The sequence below is a fragment of the Balaenoptera physalus genome (genome assembly GCF_965194825.1).
Source record: "Balaenoptera physalus genome assembly, chromosome: 4".
In the NCBI taxonomy this organism is placed as follows: Eukaryota; Metazoa; Chordata; class Mammalia; order Artiodactyla; family Balaenopteridae; genus Balaenoptera; species Balaenoptera physalus.
This window is the reverse complement of record NC_138891.1, coordinates 1,342,826-1,353,884: the sequence shown is the minus strand read 5'-3', so window position 1 is coordinate 1,353,884 and position 11,059 is coordinate 1,342,826. Positions and strand designations below refer to the sequence as shown.

At 43.3% G+C, this 11,059-nt stretch overlaps 1 protein-coding gene across 4 annotated transcripts in view; it reads right to left on the bottom strand.

Moving 5' to 3' along the window:
• Positions 1–854: 854 nt before the first annotated feature.
• NGLY1 (N-glycanase 1) overlaps positions 855–11,059 on the bottom strand; it is a 57,446-nt gene continuing 47,241 nt past the window's right edge. For 2 of the 4 annotated variants that reach the window (XM_082460749.1, XM_082460751.1), the window contains 3 exons: positions 9,056–9,241; positions 2,190–2,367; positions 855–1,788 (listed from right to left, as the gene is read on the bottom strand). In XM_082460749.1, the coding sequence (XP_082316875.1) occupies positions 1,613–1,788; positions 2,190–2,367; positions 9,056–9,241 (540 nt within the window). In that variant the 3' untranslated portion in view covers positions 855–1,612. The remainder of the gene's footprint in view (positions 1,789–2,189; positions 2,368–9,055; positions 9,242–11,059) is intronic. The other 2 variants (XM_082460752.1, XM_082460750.1) reach the window with 2 other exon arrangements.

Below are 11,059 nucleotides of genomic sequence, written 5' to 3'. Positions count from 1 at the left end.
CCAAACTTGTCTGTATCATAAAATATCTATTAACGTGTGTCAGGCACCCTGAGGTTGAAACTCTCAAGGAACACGTTTAAGAAAAGTGTGCAACTGCTTTTCTCTTCAGTAGTTCAACTCTGTAAAAATACAGGACATTTGAACTTTCTGCTTAAAGCCACAGTAAAAATTAGAATGTTTCCTTTTCACAGATAAAGTACATTCAGTTTATCTCTGTTGCCATCTTTAACACGACTGCTTGTCAAGCTCCAGTTTTTCTCATGAAGAGTGTTGTTCCACTTATCACCCAAATACTCACCGTGCCAAAACCAGGCACTTCAAGACAGGAAGGAGACAAGGCTGTCCAATTTCACGTATCTGGCCACTCTACGATGCTATGATTAACTTAAGAGTTTCAGAATTCCAGAAAATTTTCTAATATTCGAGACGTATTAATAAATTTAGACGCACAAGCTACCTTTAAGTGTAACTTTTTAGCAAGAAGGTGATCCTCAGCAGAGTTGGACTACGATTAAAAAGAAAACATTAAGACCTTTGTTTCAGAATTCCAGTACATATTTCACAACGCATGTAAACATGCTAGTGAGTTGCACGGGGTGAGAATGTCTGAGAACGTACTTTTCTGGCCGGGAGAGCTGAGAACTCGCTCTGCAGAACATGACAAAGGCATTTAGGGAGCGGGGCCGTGGTCGTCTTCGTCACCGCATCCCTCGTGGTGCACACAAACACTTCATAAATGTTCACTAAGTTTAACTGGAGAGGTTACATGGAACACGCGCGCACACACACACAAACACACACACACGAAAACTCTTGATACAGTATATCCACACTGAATCATCCCAGTTACATAGTTTCAAAGTCAAGAATAAACATTTTATTCAATGAGGTAGATAAAAATACTCAAAAGTAAACTCAAAAGTAAAGCATTTTCAGAAGTGTCCACATATTATGGATTTATAATGTATCTTTGAATTTATGCAGTGTTAACCGTTTTCATAATTCTTGTCTATTCAAGTGGTTTTCAACGTTTAGCATACTTATGATTTTTATTTAGCCAAAGTAATCACTAAAAAGATATAACGCAAAATAATTCATTTTATTTCTTAAATGCCTACGTATTTACAATCATAAAAATTTTCATGCTCTATACCTTATGAAATACTACACTTTCACATTTATTAAAAATTAAAAAATCTTAGGAAATCTGTTTCAATTACTTACGGAGAAATTAATGCCTGATCAGAAACTGTCAAATTACTATTATTAGCTTAAGATTTCATCATAATCATGAATAGCATTTAATCATGAATACCTTCATTTTACTTTTAAAACCATACTTACAATTTTTAGGTTAAAATCTCATAGTGAGGCAGTAAGACTTCACTCCAAATCAGAGTCACATATGGAAGGAAGCTTTTAATTCAAGGTTTCATTAGGGTCCACAGTAAAAAGATACATTTTCATGAGGGTTAACACGATGGATAGCCAACAAGGAAATATGCTAGCAGGGGGTAGAACACTGCCATCTAAGCATGCAGGGAACCAAGAGACTGCTTTAGAACATGCTATGTCCTTGATTATTGCCAGCTTTTCTATAATGTTCAGGTTCTCAAAGGTCACTGAATTTTATAATTATCTCCAAACAATTTTCTTCAGGGTCATTTAAGCTTTGTCTAAACAGCTGGGTGTGTTGCCAAGCAACAACACCATCTCCTCTGCTTAATTCTGCTTCCAAAATAACTTCAGTGGCACCAGAAAAATCATGATAGGAGCGAAGAATTTTATCTGTTGGAGGAAAAAAAAAAAATTAACACTTTGCTTTTGGTAAGAACATAAAGAGGTAGTTTCGGAATGCATTTGATATACCTGCCTTATAGGTAAAAATCTACCCTTAAAAAACAAATACAAATTATTCTTTATGGAGGAAATGTGTCCTCTGAAAAAAGAAATGTTTTCTCCTTCCATTTGTGTTTCACAATAAAAAACATCAGCCCTACTATTAATAATGAGGTTAAACTACAGGTTTTAACTTAAATATATTTTTTTTAATTTTTTTTTTTTTTTACTGCAACAGTATGAATAACTCTAGGCTAAGGAAAACTCTTAACTACATCTCAGATAAGCACAATCACTCTTCAGAGTGCTGAACGCACACTTCACGATTACTTCTCCAGTCCAATGCTTACCGCCCGCCAGCTCTACTTGTGCTGTATCAGATCTCAATTTCCACTGTACTGTTCCTGTCTCAAAGGTCTGGCTACTTGTCCTAATGGAAATGCTATCTACGTTGAGGCCAACTGACCCACATTCAAACTTCCAGGAAATGTAAGCATAAGACGATCCTTCCTTTCGGGTTAAATACACCTATAAAGTAGGAGGGAGAAAAGGAACTGTCAAAGATAATCAAACAGTGTAGAAAAACACATATAGTCAAAGTCTTATTGCCACAGGAACTATGCACAAATGGTTATTTAAAACATAACTTTTCCCCACTGAAAAGATTTTTACTGCTAACAATTTTTCATTTGATTAGCAATCTTTGCGATAGCATCTTTTGCTATGGATGAAAGGTATTATTTGAATACAGGTGCCTCAATAAGTACAGCCCTAAGGCTGCATGCTAACCAAATTTTGGTAAATCATATTCTCTTTTAAATTACTAACTCCAGCTATTTATTTTTTTATTTATTATTATTTTTAAAATTTATTTATTTGTTTATTTATTTTTGGCTGCGTTGGATCTTTGTTGCTGCACGTGGGTTTTCTGTGGCTGCGTCCAGTGGCGGCTACTCTTTGTTGCGGTGCACGGGCTTCTCACTGCGGTGGCCTCTCGTTGCGGAACACGGGCTCTAGGCGCGCGGGCTTCAGTAGTTGCAGCACGCGGGCTCAGTAGTTGTGGCTCGCAGGCTCTAAAGCACAGGCTCAGTCGTTGTGGCGCACGGGCTTAGCTGCTCCGCAGCATGTGGGATCTTCCCAGACCAGGGCTCGAACCCGTGACCCCTGTGTTGGCAGGCGGATTCTTAACCACTTCACCACCAGGGAAGTCCCCAGTCCAGCTATTTAAAATGAATTTTATGATGAATCCTGCTGAAAACGAAGAGTCCTTTTAAATGCAATTACTCCTTAATGTATCTTCTTTTCTAAGCCTGGATTTTCAGATAAGCTTTCCTAGAATGGGATGGGCCATATCCTCTAAGTCAAGCAAATACCTCAGTCACTGCTAAGCAACGGGAATGGTTTACAAGGCTAAAAGTCCATGCTCCCCGCAAGCCTCTCTACACCGGATGCTCCCCAGGCCTTCACTGTCAACGCTGTGACCACCGGCAATGTCCTCTCTAAGACGTCCAGACCGACCGCTGCCTCCGGCCCAGCTCCCTTCACAGTTTCGTCCACACTCTTCAAATGTGCCGACGTGAAAACTGAACGTCCACAGCCCTGGCCCACTCACCCAGGTTTAAAGCCCTGAGAACCTGCCTCTTTACTCATTTATCCCTAATGTCCAAACTCCCACAATAATCCATGCATTTCTTTGAAATAAGTCTTGAAAAAAAAAAAAACAAAACCCTTTCCTCACGGATACTGCACTTATCACTTCGGTCATGACGTTACACTCATCTTTCTGCAACTGCCTAATTAAGGTTTTTAACATCTCACTGCCTCCTATCGTTTGCTGGTCTAGAACATACAGCAAGTACCTGCCTCTTGCATGACATCCAAACTCGCAGTTTTCATGGTCCTCCACAAGTGCATCCCGCCTGGAACTGCCAATACTCCGTGACCCAAATATAACTGTTTTATTTCAGGTGTACTTGTATTATCTAACTTAACCAAATCATAAACGCTCTGGGGGCACAGGCTCTGGATTTATGGGGTTTAATGAACAGTATTTAAGTACTAGAAACTTGCGTGCGCACACACATACCTTCTTTCGGAAACAGCTAAGCTGCTTCTCAGGGGCAAAGAGCTGGCAGTACCACACGAAGCACACCTGCCGTGGAAATGTCCAGTTCCTCACTACGCTAGTCCTCAGCCATCACGTAAAACGTCAGTCACCGCTAGCACGCTGTTGATATGCTATTCTACTCGGCAACCTCTAGCTAGTTTTCTTCCAGGTGAAATATGCCGGCTAATTTGAGTTTTTAGAATCAGTGAGCTGGAGACAATGAAACCGTTAAACAATCACTCTCCAAGGAAGATGACTTAGAACTCCTTAGACCAGAAACACATAACCGCCTGCTGCTGTTCTGCACAACCATCCCAGCTGTCTGCACTGCCGCCTGCCCCACTCGGGTCCCGGGTACCTCACTCTAGCCCCTCGGGTGCGTGTGTGCCTACTGCCTGCTCCCCCGAGAGCTGTGTGCGTGGAGAGCCTGGGCTCAGGGCTACAGCAGAGCTGCCAGGGAGCTGTTAGTCTCACCAATGCTAAACTCCTGGGCACCCAGGGATTATCCATAATGTAACTACTCCTCCAAAGGAGAAGTTAGTAAAGGGGGCTACCTGGAAAAGAAGAGCCAAACAGAGGGGTCACTGGAAGAAAGGTGGTGGGAAGAAACTGAAAGACAGGGGGCAAATATATTTATGTCTCAATACATGTCTTCTGTGTCTTGTGTGTTTTCAGAGCTCAGTGGCTTCAAATGCTCCCCTAAAAGTGTGGGCATATAAAATACGATAGGCTGAAGTCAAGCTAACTTCAAAGTTCTAGTTTACCCCCAAGAACTGCCTTAATTATATCACGTGAGTCTGGGCCAAAATTTGTTTTTCTTCTTCTTTCTTAAAGCCTCTAATTTTGAGACATGACAGAAAAGTCTTACAGGTACACTTGGAAAAGTAATACCTGATCACAATTGAAAGTGAAGACAAGCTAATTAGAACTGTTTTTAATTGTCACAGAAGGCTTATAATGGCTGTTGAACATGTCTGAAAATTGCTTTTTCTAAGACTTACACTTTTCAGTCCTAAAGGCATCAGTTTTTACAACTCTAAAACGTTAAAGGATAAGGTGGAATTCATCATTGAATTCTTAAATGCTTAAATAAACCTTTAAACATACTGTGAGCAAATAAAAGTTCTCTTAGGCTAAAGAAACAGCATATAGAGATAAAACAGACCCTATTTATATTGAAAATTCATGTCATCTTTTGGACGCAACATATTCTGTCTGTAGCGCTTTAACCAACTTAGTTAACTCAGCATTTTTAGAGACTGTAGGATGCTACTATGGTACTGAGTACACTGTGTATACCCAGTTCCATAGTATACTAGGTATGCTCAGTTTGGCACTTTGAAATGTACCAAAGCAACAGGATTTACATAGACCTCCAACTGTGGTCCTGTCTAGGTGTAAAACCAATAGAACTGGTAATTATAATTTATTTAGGAGAAAAAAATACTTCATAACCTCTCAAGCAGGCAACTGTTTGCTCTAAAGGGGGAAAAAAGCATTTTTGTAACTGTTGATCGTTCCTAACTTGATTTACCTTCAACAAATGTTTTGCCTGTTGGCTTTTTAAATCTGTACGTGATCCACCCTGGCCCCTCTGTGGCATCTGTAGACAATGAAAGCACATCACACACAACCTGTGGGGAGGAACGAGACCAGTGCATCTGTGGCTTCAGATCTAAGTTATACGGCTCGCCATGCACCCTGCTGAAACTGGTCCTGCGTGTTGTGGCTGCGACCACTACTCTCAAGACTGAGAACAATCTGCACATCAGCTTCTTTCTGTATTTCCCATTCTTGGGAAGATCTGCACTTAAAGATTTTCTCATTACATGAGAAACATGCCAGGCTGGTTAGCCGGCTGTTACGGTTTCCTGGAGGTTCAGTTTGCACTGCACTGTTTGCAGCTGCTCTTTAGCACACACTTAAAATTATCATTCTGTTGAGGTCGCTGAGATGAACTCTGAGCTCACGGTGCAGTCAGTCACTCCTACAGATCTCCAGCAGAGCAGCTGTATTTCAAGAGACCCTAATCGAATGCTAATAAGCTGCTCTTGCTCGTGTGTCACACACGGGCCCACGTCCTTCCAGCGCCCACCTTGCTAACCGAAACGGCTGGTCCACGTGTCTTCCTCCTACACAGGCCTAGCTCACCTTGGGTGCGCCTCGTAACTCACCACTAGGCCCTAAGTGCCGAGCACAGAGTGCGACAGGGCGCACGTCTGCCGAACGGCTGAGGGGGTCAATTCCTGACATCACGCCGTGCGCCCGAAAGGGCTAACGGGACTCTAGTGGCATTAATGACAAAACTGCTCAAAACTGCAAAGTACTGAGGAACATCCAAGGGGCACAGTCTGAATGAACAGAGCTCCTGCAGTGCTCGACGTGGCCCTCAGGTGCCGCAGAATTTATGCCGTAAACACTCAAGCGCTCGTTCTCACGTCCACCCGTTTTCATTATTAAACATTTGTTACGCATCAGGCACTATGTTAGGCACGTGAATACTGAGAGCACAGAAGTGAGTAGGAAAAGACAAGGTCCCTGTCCGGGCAATGTTTACAGTCCGGTACGAGAGAGACAATCTGTTCTCACACACGTGCGTAGAATAAACTTCAGGAAGGGGAGGGGCCACCAGTCAATACAGGGTAAAAGGCACCAGCTGGCCGAGACTGGACGGAATGAGGCTTACGCAGGTTCTAAGGGTAAGAATAAGTTAGTCTCACAGAAAGGAAAGAAACGAGGTTCCGCGGGGAGGGGGCAGGGCAGGGCAGCGCATGCAGAGAGCCAGGGGGCAGCCTGGTGGTGCAAGGCGAGGGCCAGACTCAGAAGAGACCGGAGCTGCTTCTCACCCTGAGAGCACTCAGTAACGAACGGGGTTCTGAAAACGTTCTCCATGCTGTAGCCAGAGAAACATCTTTGAAGGGACCAGGGCAATGCAGGCAGACTAGTCAGGAAGCCACTAACATCACTTCTATCAGGGTGGTATTACTTGCCTCCTAAAAAGCAGACTCTTGATTGAGCTTTTTATGTTCCCTTCAAGTCCAGACAGCACTGAACAGTGTCTTTGCTAGGAGTAAACTTCAGAGAGTCTCTGCTGCCGGGAGGCTGTCACGGTGAGCGCGTAAGGTTCCGTTCTAAGCACCCCCAGACGGGCTGCACGGCACCTGCCGTGACTCCAGCGTGGCGATTACTGAGCGGAACGAGCCTCCACTTTTAGCCGAGTTAGAGAAGCCCTAGCTGGGGGCGCCCTCGAACAGAACGACAGAGGTTGATTTAGGCGAAAAATTCATGTTTTAAGGGCGACATATGACTTCGGAGTGATTAGTCTCTACAAGCGCAGTTACAATTCCAGTATTCTTCTTCATTTAGTAATAAGTATTTTAACCGGAAATGGATTCGTTCACTTTTTGAAAAACGGCGCCCCTGGTGAAAGCACACGAAACTTTACTTCAGTAGGCTCTTGTTTCGTACTTAAGGGCCCTCACACCTCACTTGCCTTACGTGAAGCCTTCTCACACAACACCCCGGCTCCGGCCACGGCCGTCTAATCAGAGGTCTGGAAGCGAGCCCTGCCCTGCACGCTCCGGCCCTGCCTCGCGAGCACCTACTCCGCTTTCCGCGCGCGGCCCCAGCGGTGCCCGCGCTGCGGCGCTCCGCCAGCCTCCCGCCGTCCCCATGGCAACGCGCTGGCGTCCTCGTTACAGCGCCCTGCGTCGTGGCTGCTCACGCTTCTCCTTCCCCTGCTGGACTGCGAGGGCCGTGCGGGGTACAGCAGGCGCTCGGGGCGCGTGTGCCGACGAGCAGACGCGGGAGCAGGACGGGAGCATGCCACAACACTCGCCCTGCTCCTCGGCACAGTGCTGTCTTCTCCACCAGGCCGGCGGTCAGGGCGGGGGGCAGGCCTTGTCTCCAGTTCAGCGCACGCTAGGCCTCGGGTAAACGCCACGTCTGTCCTCTCCTGCTTGCTGTTCAGAGCAATTCTTCAGGTAAGGATGGTTTTCCAGAAGACGCTCCTCCTCTCTCATCAGCGAGAAGAGTCAATTACAGATACACGTATCTTCAAGTTCTAAATTTTATCTTGTATTATATTTTATGCCCTTCCTTAACTAAAGAAGAGAATTCCTGCATCTACAATCTCAATGAGCCTACAAATCATTCTTGGCTTAGCACAAAAAGATGGTCAAAATAAGCACCAAGGTAAGTTTAGAACAAAAACCTATGGGGGGGTGGGGGGGGTGGAAGAAAGCAGGGATCTTATCTTTATATGTCCTCTGTACTCTGATTAATGGCTGGTACAGTGATAAGCATGTAGTAGATACTCATAAACACGAGCAGCTGTTCATCTGTGACTCACCTGCTAAATCTATTCACTAGGTCTTACAAGTGAACAGCTTCTCACTCTTCAGGTGGCAAGTTAAAGCTGCCTATAAGCTCATTCACTCCAGTGAAACCTATCCATAATACGGTCAGACCTACTGAGGTCATGTGAGTTGCTCTGAGCTTATTTTTGGTGTGTGTCTAAGGGGGAGGGCAGTCTAAAAGCAAAGCCTCTTATTCCAGACAACAAGTAACAACAATGTACAAGTTGGTACAATGAACTACTACAGTCCCACCATCCATTTCTCCCTTTATTTTTAGGAAACAGAGGAGAAAAAACCAATATCGCTGCTCAATCATCCACATTCTCATGGAACAGAAGCGTGTTAGATGGTTAGCTCTTGGGACTTTGGACTACATGGATTACAGTTCCTAACAGCTTGCCCATGGCTGGCAATCAATACACATCTATGAAGGAAGTGGATAACAATATACTCTACATATTCATGCAAAAACTAGTCACATGAGTTGGTCATACACTTGATTATTTTTCCCCATGAAAGAATTAAATTGGGCCTCTTGGATGAAAATGGATACTTTTCTTGATATAAACACACAGATTTTGAATGGACATTTCATTAAACACGGAGAGCAGGATCTTCTTTTACAAGTTTAAGGATTACTAAAAGTAATTTTGATATCCGTTTTCACATTATACACAGCTGAAAAATTAAGCCCATCTATATTTGTTTAAACAATGACTGAAGTTTTAAACAGCTTCATGCATTACGTTACCATGTTCCAGTCTGTTTCAACTTTTCTGAATATGGATTCCATTCTCCACACACCATTCTCCCATCCAGAAATGGTTTGGTTATTACTTGAAATGCGGACATAATGATTTTTTACTATATTATAGCAAAGGTGGAGCTGTTTAGAAATCTTCTCGTTTTCAGAGGGGATGAACAGGGTTTCTTTACTCTTAAAAAGAAAGCAGAATTAGTTTTTCAACATAATAGAAAACAGATCCATAGAGAGGTACTGCTATGGATAGTGGTTAAGAGATTCCTTCAACTTGAAAATGAAAAACTGGTGCCATTGGAAAATCTGGAAAATATTTTACATATTAAATATGAACAGTATGATGCTGACGTAGCACCAAACATTACTAGACAGAAAACAAGAAATATAAACTGTAGCTGACTTACACTTTTGGGATTTTGTGTCAACATGACTTCATTTCCACCACCGCCATGTCTTAACTGGATGCTGCAATCCTCTCCTACAGCTGATTTCCCAGCTTTCAACTCTTAACCTCTTCACACAGTCATCAACGTGATTGTTAAAAATGTAAATTGGGACACATTACTTTTTTTTTTTTTGGCTGCACCACGTGGCATGGGGGACCTTAGTTCCCCGACCAGGGATCGAACCCATGGCCCCTGCAGTGGAAGCGCAGAGTCTCAACCACTGGACCCCCAGGGAAGTCCCTCACCTTCCTGTTTAACTGGCTCCACTGACCTCTCACTGCACAGGAACGCCACACCTCTACCAAGGCTACCAGGGCCCACGTGGCTTGTCCTCTGCTCCTTCTCCAATCAGATCCCACGGCACCCTTCTCTGCGGTCTCTTCACCCCCACCGTGTTACTTCTTCTTTAGTTCATCACAAAGGCCCAGCTGCTTCCTGCCACGGGGCCGTGACACATGCTGTTCCCTCCGTCTGGAATGCTGTTCCTTCTACTCTCCAGCTACGTGATTCTTTCTCACCCTTCAGGCCTCAGCCTAAAGCTGTTTCACCAGGGTCCTTTCCTGATGCCCGAAGCGAGCACAGTGCCTGGGAGGTATAGCTGGAAACAATCTTCCGCACAAGTGAAAGTGCTACAAAAACTCTTGTTTCACCTTAAAATTCCAGGCAAATTTTGCAATCTATTTCAAAATAAATGTTTATTTTAATGTAAAACAGTCGCCTTAAATCACTGGTTGAATCTCAGGTTTGAGGAAGATGACGTATTTGTCCCGCGCCTGTCTGTGGCACCGACACAACGTCCCCTCGCCCTCAGACGTGAGCACAGCAGCGGGTGGTGTGCGGGGCAGGGCTGCATCCCTGGCCTCACCCACCAGATGCCAGTGGTACTGCCCCTCGCAGCTGGAACCCCCAAAATGTCCCCAGACATTACAAATGTCTCCTGGAAGGCAGTCATCCACCATTGAGAACCACTGCTCTAGTCTGTATCAACGTCTTGCTTCTAACTAATCAATTTACTAATCAATCAAGATAGTAGGTGATGCTTTCCTGCTAAACATTGGGAACTAGGTAGTACACAATGTAAAAACTTCAAATGTACAAGAGTCAATAGAATGTAAAACATCTTAGAGATGGAAAGAGAAAAATATTTATAAATGTATAAACAAGAAGATAATTCCCTAGCAGAACCTGGATAAGGTAAAAAAAAAAAAGGCAGTTTATTATTTTTAGAAGGTGATTTTCTAACTATGAATTAGTATACTACACTTTAAAACAAGCATGTAACAATATTTCTCGATTCTTCTCTATCAAAGATATTTCAGAGTGCTGACATAAACCAGATAGAATTAAAATATTAAAGTAGCATTGTCTACTATTTTACCAAGGATAACTAATTATCAAAGGGAAAAGAAAAATGTTACTGAATATATCATTAATATTTCATAATTTCTTTAAAATATAAGATTAAGACAAAACTTCTTTACGAAAGTATCACCAATGTTTCCTTCTTTTTCCAACCGATTTCAAGATATAGTTCGCTAATTTTTTAGGA